Source organism: Amblyraja radiata, chromosome 22 (genome assembly GCF_010909765.2).
Source record: "Amblyraja radiata isolate CabotCenter1 chromosome 22, sAmbRad1.1.pri, whole genome shotgun sequence".
Taxonomy (NCBI): Eukaryota; Metazoa; Chordata; class Chondrichthyes; order Rajiformes; family Rajidae; genus Amblyraja; species Amblyraja radiata.
The window spans coordinates 34,439,425-34,459,192 of NC_045977.1; the positions used below are offsets into that span (position 1 = coordinate 34,439,425).

At 45.1% G+C, this 19,768-nt stretch overlaps 1 protein-coding gene across 1 annotated transcript in view; it reads left to right on the plus strand.

The window, feature by feature from the left end:
• LOC116985895 (LITAF domain-containing protein-like) overlaps positions 1 to 15,829 on the plus strand; it is a 43,282-nt gene extending 27,453 nt beyond the window's left edge. The window contains exons 3-4 of the mRNA XM_033041012.1: positions 5,583 to 5,736; positions 14,340 to 15,829. Coding sequence (XP_032896903.1) covers positions 5,583 to 5,736; positions 14,340 to 14,448 — 263 coding nt within the window. The 3' untranslated portion in view covers positions 14,449 to 15,829. The remainder of the gene's footprint in view (positions 1 to 5,582; positions 5,737 to 14,339) is intronic.
• The last annotated feature ends 3,939 nt before the right edge of the window (positions 15,830 to 19,768 follow it).

Genomic DNA, 19,768 nt, shown 5'->3' on the forward strand with positions numbered 1-19,768 from the left:
GATATATATCCCAAAAACTTTTTTCAAAAAAGTCGATTCCATTGTTACAAGTTTTGTCTGGGATTATAAGAATCATAGAATAAGTAAAAAACATTTATGTAAATCAAAGATAAATGGAGGTCTGGCTTTGCCAAATTTCTTATTTTATTTTTGGGCAGTCCATATTAAGAACATGAATTTTTGGCTGGAAGAAATGGACCAACAACCAGATTGGCTAATGATGGAAAAGGAAGACTGTCTACTTTTTGAAATTGGACCGATCATATTTGCCCCCACAAAACTGCACAAAAAAACCTATAAAGAAAACCCCATAATACATAGTGGAATACGAATTTGGAAACAAATAAAAAAAGATTTAAAATTGAATAATATACCACTCTGCCTTCCCATTGTAAATAATCCTTTATTCAAATCATCTTTTATGGACAAAGGTTTCACACAATGGAAAAATCATGGAATCAAAAATATAGGACATCTTTATGGGAAAGGTACTTTTCTTTCATTTCAAGAGTTACAACTGAATTATGGACTGCACTCAAATAATTTCTTCAGATATCTACAAATTAGAGATTATGTTAAATCTAATACACAAGTTTACAGGAATAGGGAATCAGAAATTCTTGATGAATGTCTGAACAAGCATCCTAATACTGAAAAACTAATAGCTTATATTTATAACACCCTACTAAATAACGAGGTACCACCGACCGAACCATATAGATACAAATGGGAAAATGAAATAGGTCATCCTATCACGAAAGATATGTGGGACGAAAGTTTACAACAAATACATCAATGTTCATTAAATGCCAGACATACTTTAATACAATTCAAGGTCTTACATAGACTACACTTCTCTAAAATAAAACTAAATAGAATCTTCCCACAAATCTCTCCTATTTGTGATAAATGTCTACATTTAGAGGCTAATTTAACACATACGTTTGCAAACTGTATAAAACTTAAACATTTCTGGACAGATATTTTTGAAATAACTTCAGAAGTTATTAATACAAAACTGGACCCAGACACAAAATTAATAATACTTGGAATATCAGAACAAAGCTTAACACTCACAACAAACCAAAGAAACTTCCTCAATTACAGTATAATAACCGGAAAAAAATTAATATTAAAATTTTGGAAAGGCCCTACAACCCCCACAATTAAAATGTGGATTACGGAAATGTCGGAGACCCTATACTTAGAAAGAATTAGACTTGTCTTAATGGACAAACAAGATCTTTTCCATAAAATTTGGGCTCCATTCATTAACTATCTGAAGGGATAGATTGGCACAGCACGAGGACCCAGCTGAAACTTGAACTCAGGAACAGATGAAAAACTATAGTTTATAACCTACGAACCTATCTCCATTGATGTATTACAGGTAACCCATTCCACCTCCCTTGTTTTTCTGTGGTGTTGTTTTTTTGTTTTTTTTTGCTTTCTTTTTTATTTGTAACTTTCTACCCTCTCTTTTTCTCGCTTTCTATAAAAAATAAAAATACTAGAAGCAGAAGTAATTGATAATGGAAAATTTTAATAATGTATGACTGATGTATATGAAAAGTTTTTTTTTACTATAATATGTAACTACATTTTATAATATGTCTACTTCTAATAAATAAATAAATAAATAAATTAAAAAACTGCACACAATACTCCAGGTGTGGTCTCACTAGGGCTCTGTACAACTGCAGAAGGACCTCTTTGCTCCTATGTTCGAGTCCTCTTGTTATAAAGGCCAACATGCCATTCGCTTTCTTACCTGCTGTACCTGCATGCTTACTTTCATAGACTGATGTACAAGGACCCCCAGATCCTGTTGTACTTCTCCTTTTCCCAACTTGATGCCATTTAGATAGTAATCTGCCTTCCTGTTTTTGCTACCAAAGTGGATAACCTCACATTTATCCGCATTAAACTTCATCTGCCATGCATCTGCCCACTCCCCCAACCTGTCCAAGTCACCCTGCATTCTCATAGCATCCTCCTCACAGTTCACACTGCCACCCAGCTTTGTGTCATCTGCAAAGGTAGGAGAATGGGGTTGAGAGGGAAAGATAGATCAGCCATGATTGATAGGCGGGGTAGAGTGGACTTGATGGGCCGAATGGCCTAATTCGGCTGCTACAACTTATGAACATTTTAAAAGTGATGGGGCGGAACAAAGCGTGATATAACCCTGCCGTGTTTGTACTTCCCCTCCTGTCTTCTAGCTTGCTTTCCGCCCAACCTTGAAATCAGTGTGAAAAAGGGTCCCAACCTGAAACATCATCTACCCCTTTTCTCCAGGGATGCTGCCAGCTGTCAGGAATTTTGAAAATTATAAGGACGATGAATGAGTTATAATATGGTTAACCCTGGAGCTCACATACTGGGATGGGGAACATAAAACACTCTGCTGAGAATCAGGCTTTCTTATCTATCGGGGGGGAGGTTAGTCCTTCATAGTTCTGTGTCGGTTCTTATCTGTTGCAATTTTGAGATTACAGCTGCTCTGTGTTTAGCAGGCAAGTCTCCCAAATATTAACAAACGACCTCTTTAGCGAGGTGAACCCCATTTAGCAAGTGGAATCAATCCTTCCTACGGGAACATTGACATCTATGGTATTTATTTGTTAGATATGTGGGAGAGATATTTCAAAACACCAGGTAAAAGTTAACCGAGACAATGATTAATGACTGATTTTAACTCCACAAGTGATCATTGTTTCATGAGGATTTAAATATCCATTAGTTACTATGGCTTGTTGAAGCCATTTGAGTCTCCTCACACTGTTTCCCGATGTGGCATCGATAAGGCCTTTAATAAGCAGACGTGTTCGATAGACTCACCACTGATCATGTTCATGTGATAGGAGTAGTATTAGGCCATTCGGCCCATCAAGTCTACTCCGGCATTCAATCATGGCTGATCTATATATCTTCTGATCCCATTTTCCTGCCTTCTCCCCATAACCTCTGACACCCGTACTAATCAAGAATCTAGCTATCTCTGCCTTAAAAAGACCCATCGGCTTGGCCTCCACAGCCTTCTGTGGCAAAGAATTCCACAGATTCACCAGCCTGATCTATGTATGAGCTGTTTTATTTTGGGTTTATGCCCCAAGTAAAGTCAGATATAGGGGTACGGGTATAGTACAGCCTGACCCATGGAGTTACTCTAGCATTTGTGGCCATAGAGTGATTCAGTTTGGAAACAGGCCCTTCAGCCCATCTTGCCCGCTCCAGCCAACGTGTTCCAGCTACACCAGTCCCACCTCCCTGTGCTTGGACCATATCCCTCCAAACCTGTCCTATCCATGTACCTGGTTAACTGTTTCTTAAACGTAGGGATAGTCCCAACCTCAACTACCTCCTCTGGCAGCTTGTTTAATGCCTGGCCTTGCCAACAACCAAAGCTGTTGTTGAGGCTTTTTAAAACCTCAGCATTTTAAAACACCTGGAAGCAGAGTTGGCTTCTTGTCCAAGGAAGTATAAGAAGTTGTGGGCCATGGGTGGAGTTTCGGTTGAACGCACAACCATATTCTCTTGTGGTGACGAAACAGTGACTGCGTTCTCAGGTTTAAAGATGCACTTTAGTTTAGTTTAGAGATACAACGTCCTTCAGCCCACTGAGTCCACGCCGACCAGCGATACCCGCACACTTACGCTATCCTACACACACGAGGAACAATCTCCTATGATACCAAACCAATTAGCCTTCAGACCTGTACGCCCTTGGAGTGTGGGAGGAAACCAGAGCACCCGGTGAAAACCCACGAGGGTCATGGATTTCCCTGGTTGAGGAATTGTCCAACCAGGGATTGAAGCCTTGGAATAAGGAGCAGTTCCTTTTAAGAATGGGATGACAAATGTCTCCATGCAAAGGGTGATGAAGCTCTGGCATTCAATCTTGTGGATGGCATGGGGAGGCTTGGTTTAGTTCATTCATAAATTTCTGGATTGATGGAAAGATCCAGCCTTGGAACAGGCCCTACGACCCACTGGGTTCAAGAGCACCGACATTCACACCACTTCTCTGCTGTCCCACCTTCCCATCCACTCCCTCCGCACCAGGGACAATCTACAGAGGGCGAATTAACTGCAAACACGCACGTCTTTGGGATGTGGGAGGAAGCCCATGCGGTCACCTGGAGGAAACCCATGCGGTCACCTGGAGAACCTGCAAACTCCACTCAGACAGCGTCCAAGGTCGGAATTGAACCTGGAGCTCTGGTGCTGTGAGGCAGCAGCCCAACCAGCTGTGCCACTCTGGAGGGAGATTGGGAATTGTGCAGGTATATGAGATAGTTCAGCCACATCTTGCTGACTGATGGAGCTGATTCCTGATGCAAGTGTATAGTTGAGAGACTAGATAGGGTAGTTAATCAGCAAACACGATAGTGGTATTTAACTTGGTTTGCGATATGCAGACACAAGGAATTGCAGATGCTGATTTACAACAACAAAAAAGTGCTGGAGTAACTTGGCATGTCAGACATGAATAGGTGACTTTGGGTCAGGATTTCCCTGGTTGAGGAATTGTCCAACCAGGGATTGAAGCCCTTGTAAAAGAGATTTTTAATCTCAATGAGACTTATCCTGGTTAAATAAAGGTTAAATAAAAATAAAATAAAGGACCCTTCAGACTAATTCCAGTTGATGGAGCTGGAAAGGAGGCTGGGTCAGGACAAAGTCTGGCAAGTGATGGGTGGATACAAGTGAGGGGGGGGGGGTCGATTGGCAGATCCTTAATCAAGGAGTAACACAGAGTCGCTGCCTTACAGCGTCAGGGACCTGGGTTTGATCCTGACTATGGGTGCTGTCTGTACGGAGTTTGTACGTTTTCCCTGTGACCTCGTGGGTTTTCTCCGGGAACTCCGGTTCCCTCCCACACTCCCCAGACGAGCAGGTTTGTAGGTTAATTGGCTTTGGTAAAAATTGTAAATTGTCCCCAGTGCATGGATGTACAGGAAATGGTGGGGTATAGATCACGTGCAGGCTGGGGAGATGAGCTCATCTTGGCATTGTGTTTGGCATGGACATTATGGGCCGAAGGGCCTCTTCTTGTGCTGTTCTATGAAATCTTTTAAGTTCTTGTATTGTGTAAGTAACAAGTGGACAAGGCAGCTGTTAGCATTCGTGTGGTTTGATGAGGTTTGTATCTTACATCCAGGTATATCAATGTTGGATTGGATTTTCCAAAATGGCGACCCAGCTCCAGGCCACGCCGCACCTTCTCATCCTCACAAACCCGTTCCACATCAGAAGACCACAACACTCCAGTCAAATGTTTTTGATCAACGCGGACTTCTCTCATCTCATTTGCATAGAAACATGGAAAATAGGTGCAGGAGTAGGCCATTTGGCCCTTCGAGCCAGCAGCGCCATTCAATATGATTATGGCTGATCATCCACAATCAGTATCCCGTTCCTGCTTTTGCCCCATATCCCTTGATTCCGTTATAACTAATCTAACTCTCTCTTGAATACATCCAGTGAATTTCCCTCCACTGCCTTATGTGGCAGAGAATACCGCACTATACTCCTCCTCTGTGTGATGTTTTCTCACCTTCTTCCTCTCCTTCTCTTAGTGGTCCATTCGGTGATTGTGCAGCCATCTCAGATCCTCGGTCCGCAGCCGGTGCAGACAACCTGTCCCTCCTGTCACCAAGTGGTGCTAACGCGAATCAACCACACTCCTGGAGCACTGACATGGCTTAGTGTTGGAGGTCTCTTCCTGGTTGGGTAGGTAGTAATTCAACTAGTCTTCCAAATCTGCAATGCAAAAGGATGAATGAATCGTACTTTATGAATGAATGATGGAATGAATGATACTGGTGTGAGGGTTGGCGATTCATAGAGTTGTGAACATGCACGGGTGGGAGAGTAGGTTACAGGGAAGTACTGGGGGGAATGGAATTAAAGAGAATTCCCTGAGTGCTGGCATAAACACAATAGGCCCAAATTTAGTTTTGTTTCGGGATGCAGTGTGGAAACAGACCCACCGAGTCCGCGCCGACCAGCGATCCCCGCACATTGCCATTGTCCTACACACACTAGGGACAATTGTTTTTTTTACATTTATACCAAGCCAGTTAACCTGCAAACCTGTACATCTTTGGAATGTGGGAGGAAACCAAAGCTCTCAGAGAAAACCCACCCGAGAGAAAGTAACAAACTCCGTACAGACAGCACCCGTGGTCAGGATTGAACCCGGGTCCCTGGCGCTCTAAGGCAGTAGTTCTACCGTTGTGAAAGGAGAATGTCCATAGCGAGGCCGTAGGAGTCCGTAGATATTTCGTAGGTAGCCGTAGGTACTCGGGGCATCAGGTAAGTCGGGACGTTTTTTCAACATGTTGAAAAATGTCAACGAGTAAAAAAAATAGCCCCGAATACCTACGGCTGGCAGCTCCGAGTTTGAATCAAGGGGAAAACTTGGGAGTAACTCGGGAAAGTTACCTTTACTAACCATTCCACATTCCTGGCATTTGCTGACTGTGGGGCGGCACGGTGGTGCAGCGGTAGAGTTGCTGCCTTGCAGCGCCAGAGACCCAGGTTCGATTCTGGTTACGGGTGCTGTCTGCACGGAGTTTGTACATTCTCCATGTGACCTCGTGGGTTTTCCCCGGGTGCTCCGGTTTCCTCCCACACTCCAAAGACGTGCAGGATTATAGGTTAATTGGGCTTCTGAAAAGTGTAAATTGTCCCCTAGTGTGTAGGCTAAGTGTGCTGTAAGGAGTGAAGGTCCAGAATCCTCGAGGCAGTGGTCCACCAGGGATGGTTCGTGCTGCTAGTTCAGCTGGAGCTTCACTTGGCCGGGCAGGAGAAGAGTGTTGTATTCCTGCTCTGAGTTTGGGAATCAGGAGGCGAGTCTCTTCGAGGAGCCCAGCCTTTGACTGGCATCCGTCACAGAGCACTTCATTCGCACGGATTGTTGGACTTTTTAGACTTTCGAGATAGCGCGGAAACAGACCCTTCGGCCAGCGATAACCCCGTACATTAATAATATCCCACACACACTGGGGACAATTTACAATTTTTACTGAAGCCAATTAACCTACAAACCTGTACGTCTTTGGGAGAGTGGGAGGAAACCAGAGCACCTGGATAAAACCCACGCGGTCACGGGGAGAACGTGCAAACTCCGTACAGACAGTGTCCGTAGTCAGGATCAAACCTGGGTCTCTGGCGCTGTAAGGCAGCAACTCTACCGCTGCGCCACTGTGCCGACCCGCCAATGTTTGACACATTTAGGAGTTGGCTTTGGCCGTTTCAACCCACTAAAGTTGCTAAATCCAAGAACATCTAGATCTCAGACAGACACAAAAAGCTGGAGTAACTCAGCGGGACAGGCAGCATCTCTGGATAGAAGGAATGGGTGACGTTTCGGGTCGAGACCCTTCTTCAGACTGGGAGTCAGGCGAGAGGAAAACGAGAGATATGAAAAGATACAAAGAACAAACGAATGAAAGGCATGCAAAAGGACAAATCAAAGCCAGCAACGATGATTATGGAAAAATGGAGCCCACAATGGTCTATTGTTGGCTGTGGGCAAGGTGATAATGAGTGAAACAGAGATGCTGCCTGTTCCGCTGAGTTACTCCAGCCATTATGTGTCTATCTTCAGTTTAAACCAGCATCTGCAGTTCCTTCTGACACATCTAGATCTCAGAGTTGGTCTCGCGATAAGAGGGTCAGGCATTTGGAACGAAGTTGATGAAAAATGTACACAATTACAATTGTCCACCTCTAGGCTTTGAACATTAGTCACTGACAACCGTTAAAGCAGACACTACCTTGACAATGGGACAAGATTATAGAAATCGAGTGATTAAATTGGACTAAAACTGATAGATCAATTGGACATTAATCAGAGAATGGAGAGTGCTGCTGATTTGGAAATGTCCACACTGAAGCTTGTCTTTTGCCTTGTTTGATAATAGAAACATAGAAAATAGGTGCAGGAGTAGGCCATTCAATACAATACAAATTTATTGTCATTTGAGCCCCAGTGAGACTCAAGCCTGCACCGCCATTCAATTTGATCATGGATGATCATCCAAAATCAGTACTCCATTCCTGCTTTCTCTCCATGTCCCTTGATTCCATTTGCATAAAGAGCTAAGTCTAACTCTCTCTTGAAAACATCCAGTGATTTGGCCACCACTGCCTTCTGTGGCAGAGAATTACAAAGCACTTGACTGGTATAGCACCAATCGTCGAATTGTTTTGTTTAGTTTAGTTTAGGGATACAGTGCGGAAACAGGCCACGTCCGCCCACCGGGTCCGCTCCGACCAACGATCCCCGCACATTAACACTGTCCTATATCCACTAGGGACAATTTTTACATTTACCAAGCCAATTGACCTACACACCTGTATGTCTTTGGAGTGTGGGAAGAAACCGAAGATCTCGGAAAAACCCGCGCAGGTCACGGACAGCACCCGTAGTCAGGATCATACCCGGGTCTCCGGCGTTGCATTCGCTGTAAGGCAGCATCTCTACCACTGCGCCACCGTGCCACCATTGTACATCACGAAAGTAGACCCTTTAGCCCACCAAGTCCAGACCAACCATAAAACGCCCAGGTACACTCATCCCATTTTCTCCTCTCATTCTCATCAGCTCCCCTGATTCTAGCACGTACTACACACTAGGGGCAACTTTCAGTGGCCAATTATTCAATCAGACCTTTATGTCTTTAGGGGCAACCAGGGCACCTGGAGAAAGCCCTCAGGATTTGAGGGGGGGATCGTGCAATCTCCACACAGTAGCGGAGGGTAGGATAGAGTGATACTGTGTGGAAACAGGTCCTTCGGCCCACCTTGCCCACACCGGCCAACATGTCCCAGCTACACGAGTCCCACCTGCCTGTGCTTGGTCCATATCCCTCCAAACTTGTGTAGTTTCTTAAACGTTGAGATAGTACCTGCCTCAACTACCTCCTCTGGCAGTTTGTTCCATACAGCCATCACCCTTTGTGTGAAAAGGTTACCCCTCAAATTCCTATTCCCCTTCAACTTGAACCCATGTCCTCTGGTCCTCGATTCCCCTACTCTGGGCAAGAGACGGTGTGCATCTACCCGATCTATTCCTCTCATGATTTTATACACCTCAATAAGATCTGCCCTCATCCTCCTGCGCTCGAAGGAATAGAGTCCCAGCCTTCTCAACCTCTCCCTGTTGCTCAGACCCTCTAGTCCTCGTAGGAGTCTCCTAGGTCACAGGAGCTGAGACAGTAATTCTAGGCGTGTCATCGTTTTGTGTTAGACTGGGTCACGTTGAGTTAAACCTTAGCTTTTAACCCTGTCACCTGATACTACATGTTGCCAACGGAGTGCAGCATTCTATTCAAAGTTACCACGGCCACAGCTAGGATATATCCTAGTTTGAAAATATTGTTTGAAAATATCCACTTCCTGGAAAGATTATTTTGTTTGAAGTGGAGGGGAGTTGCCTTTGAATGGAATTTAGTCATTTCCTTTCCTCTCCTCTTGTGCTTTCCACAATTGGGTTGTGGTGTACATAGTACATGGAACATTACAGCACAGGAACAGGCCCTTCAGCCCACAATGTCCGTGCTGAACATGATGCCAAGACCAACTCTTATCTGCCTGCAAGTATCCCATACCCCTGCATGTCCATGTCCCTTCAACGCCACTATCGTGTCTGCCTCCACAATCACCCAGGCAGCGGGTTCCAGGCACTCACCACCCCTTGTGTAAAGAAAGAGCACTCTCGGAAAGGGCGGTCATGGTGGCACAGCGGTAGAGTTGCTGTCTTACAGCGAATGCAGCGCATGAGACCCGGGTTCGATCCCGACTACGGGTGCTGCCTGTACGGAGTTTGTACCTTCTCCCCGTGACCTGCGTGGGCTTTCTCCCAGATCTTCGGTCTCCTCCCACATTCCAAAGGCGTACAGATTTGTAGATTAATTGGCTTGGTAAATGTAAAAAATGTCCCTAGTAGGTGTTAATGTGCGGGGATGGCCGGTCGGCACGAACCCGGTGGGCCGAAGGGCCTGTTTCCGCACTGTATCTCTAAACGAAAGAAAACTTTGAAGAAATATAACAAGCGCCGGAATAGGAGGATGGGTGAATGAAAGGAGCGGATGCGTGGATAATAGGATCTGGGAATAAAGCAGGTAGATGTGATTACTAATTCCTCATGAAAGGTGATTGCGACGTGGGAAAGGCTCCATTCATTCTGTGCTATGATATCGTGATATCGTGGAATGCAGCGCCAGAGACCCAGGTTCGATCCCCCCTACGGGGTACTGCTTGTTCTCCCGTGACCGGGTGGGTTTTCCCGGGTGCTCTGGTTTTCTCTCACACTCCAAAGACGTACAGGATTGTAAATTGTAGATTGTCCCTAGTGTATAGGATCGTGCTAGTGTAGGGTCCCACGGACCCGGTGGGCCGAATGGCCTGTTTCTGCGCTGTATCTCTAAACTAAAGTAAATTCTTACTGCAGCTTAATGGGCCTGTTAATGCAATGACTCACAAATATACAGTGATAAATAATCCAATACATTAATCACTGTAATACTAGTTAATTAAGACTAGTTAATAAAGTCCGTAGTACAACTAAAACAGTTGCCGAGGTGATGGTTAGTGTTGTGCAGTAATTGGGTGTTCACAAGTTACAGGAGCTGAATTAGGCCATTCGGCCCACCAAGTCTCCTCCGCCATTCAATCATGGCTGATCTATCTTTCATTCTCAAAGCCATTCTCCTGCCTTCTCACCATAACCCCCGACACCCCGACTAATGAATAATCTATCAATCTCCGCCTTAAAAAATATCCATTGACTTGGCCTCCACAGCCGTCTGTGGCAATGAATTCCATCTGGAGCCTGATGATTACTGGGAAGAAGCTATTCTTAAGCCCTGCTGTAAAGTAGGCACCACGAGCTAATAAAGGCTGAGATGAATTGTACTCATCCGTGTATCTGTGCGGCCTGAGTAATTGTTAAAATTCACAGCTAAATGTAGGATTCCATTTTCAAGGGTGGAGAGCGTTTTCTTGTCAGATGTCCCAAAATGTGAACGATATGATTCTTTCTTGTATAGACAGACACAAAATGCTAGAGTAACTGAAGAAGGGTCTCGACCCTAAACGTCATCCATTCCTTCTCTCCAGAGATGCTGCCTGTCCCGCTGAGTTACCCCAGTATTTTGTGTCTATCTTCAGTGTAAACCAGCATCTGCAGTAACTTCCTACACATTTTTTCTTGCAGCACTCAATAGATAACACCACATATACAATATAGTGCAAAAACAAAACACAGCCCCAGAGTCCTTAGTGCAACCCTTTTATAGTTCGGAGTTTAGTTTGAGTTTGTAGTGTTCAATAGCTTGAGGGAAGAGGCTGCTCCTGAACATGGATGTTACAGTTTTCAGACTCAATAGACAATAGGTGCAGGAGTAGGCCAATCGGCCCTTCGAACCAGCACCGCCATTCAACGTGATCATGGCTGATCATCCCCAATCAGTACCCCGTTCCAACCTTCTCCCCATATCCCCTGACTTCCACTATCTTGAAAGTATCCAGAGAACCGGCCTCGACTGAGGCAGAGAATTCCACAGACTCACAACTCTCTGTGTGAAATTCCAATGCCTTTTTCACGATGGCAGGAGTGAATTGAGAGCATTGCCAGGCTGATGTGGATGGAGTTCCAGGGTAGAATCATAGAATCATAGAAAGTAGGTGCGAGAGTAGACCACCAGGTCCGTCGAGCCCGCACCGCCATTCGCTCATGGCTGAACACTAAACAGACACACTTACCCACAAACAGTAGACACAAGACACAGAACACAAGACACTACCCTCCCCTTTATACCGCTATCACCCCTCTCCACCCCAAGAACCGCGTGATCTCCTGGGGGAGGCAAAAAACCGGATAAAAACCCAGGTCCAATTCGGGAAAAAAATCCGGGAAATTCCTCTCCGACCCCAATCCAGGCGATCGACACTTGTCCAGGAGATCACTCAGGTCTTACTATACTAACCATACCTAGGTCCATATCCCTGCCCTCTCCCCGTAGCCCCTTATCCCCTTGGCAGCTAAAAAACCATCTATTTTAGACTTAAATATATTTAACGAACTAACCACCCTCTGGGTGAAGAAGTTCTTCCTCATCTCAGTTTTAAAAGAGCCCCCCCTCACTCTGCAACTATGTCCCCTAGTTCTAGCCTCCCCGATCATTGTGAACATCCTCGGTGCATCCACCCGATCAAGGCCACTCATGATCTTATATGTTTCAATGAGATCGCCTCTCATTCTTCTAAACTCCAAAGAGTAGAGTCCCAGCTTACTTAACCTTTCCTCATATGTCAATCCCCCCATTGCAGGAATTAATCTTGTAAACCTTCGCTGCACTGCCTCCAGGGCTAGTACATCCTTTCTTAAGTATGGACCCCAGAACTGTACACAGTATTCCAAATGTGGTCTCACTAATACCGTGTACAGCTGCAGCAAGACCTCCGTGTTTTTATACTCAATCCCCCTAGCAATAAAGGCCAAAACTCCATTGGCCTTCCTGATTGCTTGCTGCACCTGCATACTGACTTTTAGTGATTCATGTACTAATACCCCTAGATCCCTTTGCGTTGCATTACAACGCAGCTCCTCCTCATTTAGAAAATAACTTGCCCTATCATTTTTTTCCCCAAAGTGAATGACTTCACATTTATTAGTATTAAATTTCATCTGCCAAGTTGTTGCCCACTCACCTAGCTTATCTATATCCTTTTGCAGACTCTTCCTATCCTCCTCATCCCCTACTTTCCCTCCCATTTTTGTATCGTCCGCAAATTTTGATATATTACACTTGGTTCCCTCCTCCAAATCATTTATATAAATTGTGAACAACTGGGGTCCCAGCACCGACCCTTGCGGAACCCCGCTAGTTACCGGTTGCCATCCCGAGTATGAACCATTTATCCCCACTCTCTGCTTCCTATTTGTTAGCCAATCCTCTACCCATGCTAATATATTACCCCCAATCCCATAATTTTTTATTTTTAGCAATAGTCTCTTATGTGGCACCTTGTCAAAAGCCTTTTGGAAGTCCAAGTATACCACATCCACCGGTTCCCCTTTATCCACCCGGGTTGTTACTTCCTCAAAGAATTCGAGCAGATTCGTTAAACACGATTTCCCCTTCACAAAACCATGCTGGTTCTGTCTGATGAAGTCATGTTTATCCAAGTGCCCCGTTAGTGTTTCTTTAATAATTGTCTCTAACATTTTACCCACCACCGATGTTAGACTAACCGGTCTATAGTTACCCGCCTTCTGTTTACTTCCTTTTTTAAATATAGGTAGTTTGAACACATGTCGATTGCTGGTTTACACCAAAGATAGGCACAAAGTACTGGAGTAATTCAGCAGGTCAGGCAGCATCTGAAGAAGGGCCCCAACATGAAGTCACCAGAGATGCTCCCTGACCTGCTGAGTTACTTCAGCACTTTTTGAATTGAATTGAATTGAATTGAATACCTTTATTGTCATTCAGACCTTACGGTCTGAACGAAATTTCGTGCCTGCAGTCATACATACAATCATACAATAATAAACAACAATAAACACAAATTAACACCACCACAGTGTATCCTCCAAGCACCTCCTCACTGTGGTGGAGGCAAAAATCTTAGGGTTACTGTCTCTTCCCTCCTCTTCTCCCTCTGCGCTGAGGCGATTCCCCACCGGGCGATGGCACAACAGTCCCGCGGCTCACCGAACCCCGCAAACGGGCCGGTTCAAACACCGCGGCCCGGGGGTGGTCGAAGCTGCCGCCCTCCAGTCCAGCATACGCAGCCGCTGGCCCGCGGCTTAGTGACTAGATTTGGTTTGCACTCATACTTTAGTTTGTTAGGTTAGTTTAGTTTAGAGATACAGCACAGAGACAGGCCCTGTGACCTATCGAGCCCGTGTCGACCAGCGATCCCCGCACACTGACACTATCCTACACACACCAGGGACAATTGACAATGACAACAAGACAATTAAGTTACAAACCTGTACATCTTTGGAGTGTGGGAGGATGCCAGAGCAGCCGGAGAAAACCCACGCAGCAGATCACTGGGAGAACATACAAACACTGTACAGACAGCACCTGTAGTCAGGAACGAACCCGGGTCTCTGGCGATGTAAGGCAGCAACTCTACCGCTAGGCCACTGTGTCGCCCAGTAACTTGGGTGACTGGATTATTTTTCTTATTTCAGTGAATGTGCTGATTCAAAATGGTTTCTATTTCCATATTGCCAACTTTACTCAAATGTTTATAATGCTACCTGACCTAATTAATTTGACTAATTGTATAACATTTCTGCCTTTTGCCAGGTGTATGCTTGGCTGCTGCCTGATCCCATTTTGTGTGGATAGCCTCCAGGATGTGCAACACAGATGCCCCAATTGTGGAGCTCACCTTGGGAACTACAAACGCCTGTAAAACATCGCCTCAAGATCTGGCCGTTTTCATAAGTTCTCGGAGCAGAATTAGGCCATTCGGCCCCTCAAGTGTAAATTGCCATTCAATCATGGCTGATCTATCTTTCCCTCTCAACCCCATGCTTATATACCTTCTCCCCATAACCCCTGACTCCCGTACTAATCAAGAATCCGTCAATGTCCGTCTTAAAAAAAATATCCATTGATGACCTCCACAGCCGTCTGTGGCAATGACTTCTACAGATTCTACACCCTCTGATTAAAGAAATTCCTCCTCATCTGCTGCCTAAAGGTACATCCTTTAATTCTGAGGCCGCTGGTCATAGACTTTCCCCTCTAGTGGAAACATCATTTCCACATCCACTCTATCCAGGCCTTGCATTGTTCGGTAAGTTTCAATATTTTCCCTATTCCAAGTTCCGATGCTATGTCATGGCGGGCCATTTGGCAAAATGGGATGACATGTGTTGCCTGAAGTTGTAGGCTCACAACACTTCAACCATTGGGAAACTGTTAGCAAATGGACATTTAAAACAATTCAATAGCCTGCTGCCTATCTCCACAATTCAATCAGTTAATGAAAGATGCATGCTCCATCAAACTTCATTAGGAGCCATTTATCTATGCAATTTACCGACTAATATTATATTTGATTTTTAGTGATTTATACTAGATTTGTTTCAGGGCTAGAACTAGTTTCTGATTGAAATCACTTCTGAAAATCTCCCACCAGGAGCTTTGACTACCCATAGAGTCGTACAGCCTGGTAACAGGCCATTGGGCCCAACTTGCCCATGCTGACCAACGTGCCCCATCTACACCAGTCCCACCTGCTACTGCTTGGCCCATAACCCTACCTATGTACTTGCATGAATGTCTTAAATGTCATGAAAGTACCTGCCTCAACTACCCCCTCTGGCAGCTCGTTCCATACACCCATCACTCTTTGTGTTTAAAAAAAAAAGTTACCCCTCGGGTTCCTATTAAATCTTTTCCCCCCTCACCGTAAACCTATGACCTCTGGTTCTCGATTTCCCCTACTATGGGCTAAAAACTCTGTACATTTACCTGTCTATTCCTGTCATGATTTTGTACACCTCTCGAATAAGATCACCCCCTCATCCTCCAAGGAATAAAGTCCTAGCCTGCTCAACTTCTCCCTGTAGCTCAGGCCCTCGAGTCCTGGCAACATCCTCGTAAATCTTCCAGCTTGACAGCATCTTTCCTATAACACGGTGTCCAACCCCTCCTTTACATAATATCGTTCACTAGTAATTGTTAAGCTAGAGTAAGCTGCTCTTCCATTCACAAAGACAACTTGTCGAGCAAGAGACAAATGTAATGATGGATGCCTATCACTTAACTACTGACAGACCTGTGATCAGACACATTAGCATTCATGCATGTGATTGTGTTCCTTTAATTCCTCTTTTGCTTGCTCTCAACTGAACTGTTGCAAAACAAATGATCATAGAATTAAAGAGACTTATTCACCCTTAATAATGTTTTTATTGACGGCTAAAGATTGCCGCAACGCTGAAGAGTTTAGTTTAGAGATGCAGCACGGAAACAGGCCCTCCGACCCACCGAGTCCGCGCTGACCAGCCATCCCCGCACACTAGCACCATCCTACACACACTAGGGACAATTTACAATTTTTACCAAAGCCAACTAACCTACAAACCTGTACGACTTTGAAGCGTGGGAGGAAACAAGAGCACCCGAGAGAAACCTATGCGGTCACTGGGAGAACGTACAAAAAATGTACAGACAGCACCCGTGGTCGGGATTGAACCCGGGTCGCAGGCGCTGTCAGGCAGCGACTCCACCGCTGCGCCCTCGTGACTTTGTGATCATCCTGGTTTTTATTTCGGGTATTATGACATTTTCCGGGACAGGGTTTAGTGATGCAATTGCTAACTGTACGATTTCACCATTTTGGACAGGGAAGGGAAGTATTTTGAAATCATTGCAACAGTTGCACTATTTTACCCGAACCAGGCTTACAGGAAGGCGATGGGATCTGGGATAAAGCGATTGGTTTATTTTCCATTCACTTGCAAGTAGATTTGGATAGCGTGTGTAGGTGTCCAGCATTGATCATGGGTTTAAACCTATACCTCTAACCTCCTGACTGATTGCATTCAGATTATGAGTTTTATTCATTCGAATAAAAAAATTGCATGATCATCACCATCTGAGAATGCACAAAAATGGCCTTTGGTCCGTCTGGGAACAAACGAGAAGCAGGAGGAGAGTATTTATTAAACCACAGTTTCATGGAACAGCTGTGTTCGTGTTTCTAAAAGCACAGAAGTGTTTGATTTTTGTTTAAACAGCTCAACATAATGACTTTTCTTGGCCTCAGTTGCTGGCATGAGTGGGCGACTTGATGATGTAAGCTGGATTCTGACCAGTATGATGTACATAGGGACATACAGTGGTACAGTGTGGAAACAGGCCCTTCGGCCCCACTGGCCCACACACGGGTCAACATGTCCCAGCAACACTAGTTCCACCTGCCTGCGTATGGTCCATATCGCTCCAAATTTGGTAACTATTTAAAATGATTTAAGCCTATATTGCTGTTTAAATTAAATTAAGATTTAACAAAATTCACTCTTTGCAATTTGCACTTGAAGCTTCAATCTAAATGTTAAGGTCAGTGCTCTTATGATTGTTTAGTTTTGTGATTTTAAACAATATCAAAGCTTTTTTGTAACAACGTAATGGGTAATAAAAAATATATTTTCTCTAGGAATTTATGACTTGCATGCGTTATTTCTGAACTTGCACAGCCCCAAAGAAGTTGTGATGAGCAGGATCTAAAATGCGTATCTTGCAGATAGAGTTACAGTGATACAGCGTGGAAACAGGTCCTTCAGCCCAACTTGCCCACATTGGTCAACATGTCCCAGCTACAAAGGTAGCCAAAAATGCTGGAGAAACTCAGCAGGTGAGGCAGCATCCATGGAGCGAAGGAAATAGGCAACATTTTGGGTGAAACCCTTCTTCTGTCCCAGCTACACTAATCCCACCTGCCTGCCTTTAGCCCATATCCCTCCAAACCTGTCCTATCCATATACCTGTCTAACTGTTTCTGAAAAGTTGCGATTATCCCTGCCTCAACCACCTCCTCTGGCAGCTCGTTCCATACACCCACCACCCTTTGTGGGAAAAAGTTACCCCTCAGGTTCATATTAAATCTTTTCCCCTTCACCTTAGGGGGAGGGGGTTGTGGGGGAGGGGGGATGTGGGGCAGGGTGGTGTGTGGGGGAGGGGGGTGGGGGAGGGGGGGTGTGGGGGTAGGGGAGTGAGGGAAGGTGCAGGAAGGGGTGTGTGGGGGGGAGGGGGGTGGTGGAAGATGGGGATGGGTGTGTGTGGGAAGGGGGGGGGGGGGTGGTCACAGCAGACGCAGCTCACACTCTGCTCACCCCGCACCTTCAGCTTTTGGCCTCACGCAGTAGCTCCCGGTCCCACTCCTACTTCATTCTGAGGCTCTCTGCCCGCACGCTGCTCACGGACTCAGCCCCGCCTCCGGGGTTTTATTCTCCGCGGGAAGGGGCGTTACCTTCATGGTGACTGACAGGTGAGAAGACCACTCTGCTGATCTCACGATTTTTTAAATCTTCATAACGTTTCTGTTATTTCACCAATCAGAACACAACTTGGTGCTCTTGGAGCAGAGGAGAACGGTGAGTAAGGTGGCAAAAAATCCTAGCGATATAGGTTACCGTTTTTGCGCAAATTAAAAAAAACGCAAACAGGAAGTGGTCAAGATGAGAGTTTTAGTGACAGTATAGAAGTTAGATAGATAGGAGATAGATAAATTAACACAGATTATATTCAAATTTACCTCACTTTGAGTATTGCCTTATTTGCCTCACCATCTTGATATATTGTCATGGGGTCATAGAGTGCTACAGCATGGATGCAGGCCCTTTGGCCCAACTTGCCCACACCGGCCAACGTGTCCCATCTACACTAGTACCACCTGCCTGCATTTGGCCAATATCCCTCTGAACCTGTCCATGTCCTATCTTAGCCAATCCATGTCCAAACCTAAACCTGTCCTATCCATGTACCCGTCTAAATGTTTCTTAAACTTTGTGATAGTCACTGCTTCAACTCCCTCCTCCGGCAGCTCGCTCCATACGCCCATCGCCTTTTGCGTGATAAAATTACCCGTCAGGTTCCTATTAAATCTTTCCCCACCCTCACCTTGAACCTATCTCCTCTGGCTCTTTTCTTCTTTCTTGTGGCGTGCACACCCTAAAGTTGTAGGACTTTGATCTTCTGTTTGTGCACGTCGAGTTGATTGCATTAGTCGAAACAGGGCGGACCACGTGAAGGTTGCAATCTTCCACCCCCTCTGGTTCTCGAAAATCTGTTCACATAAATATTGACGTAGCCTACACTGGTCACATTAAACTTGTCACATTAGAATCCTAAAATCTATCTGCCATGTATTAAGAATCTTTCTTATGAAACCCATTTAGCCTGTGCGTCATATTTGGACATCTCTACAGAAAGATATTGTACAATCCCTTTTATAGTTCGTCACAAGGATCAACACACATCATGTGGACTATGTGAGGATTTTGGGTGTAGATTCCCTACTTCCTCCAAACATCACATGGTTCCTTCTCTCAGTAGTTCCTCTATTATACCAAATGAATTGCATTCCTATTTAACTAAATGTATTTAGTTTAGTTTGGAGATAGAGTGTGGAAACAGGCCATTCGGCCCGCCGAGTCCGCGCCGACCAACAATCACCCCCGTACATTAGTTCTATCTTGCACACAATTTGCAGAGGCCAATTAACCTACAAATTTGGAGTGTGGGAGGAAAGTGGGGCACCCGGAGAAAACCCACGCAGGTCACAGGGAGAACGTACAACCCCCCGTGGTCAGGATCGAACCGGGGTTTATAGCGCTGTAAGTCAGCAACTCGACCGCTGCGCCACTGTGTCACTCTGGGTTTTTACACGCACATCTGCAGATTCAGGGACAGTTTCTTCCCAGTTGTTATCATCAGGCAACTGAACCGCCCTATCACCAACTAGAGAGCAGTTCTGAACTACCATCTACCTGATTGGAGACCCTCGGACTATCTTTAATCGGACTTTACCTTTCACTAAATATTCCCTTTATCCTGCATCAGTGTGGACGGTTTGATTGTAATCATGTACAGTAAACCCTCATTATAACGGGCCATGCTGGGGGGGTATGATGTCTGTTATTGCCGATTGTCCCCAATAACAGGGTAAGGTGTGATCATTGAATGTAGTAGAAACAGAGAACTGCAGGCGATGGTTAACA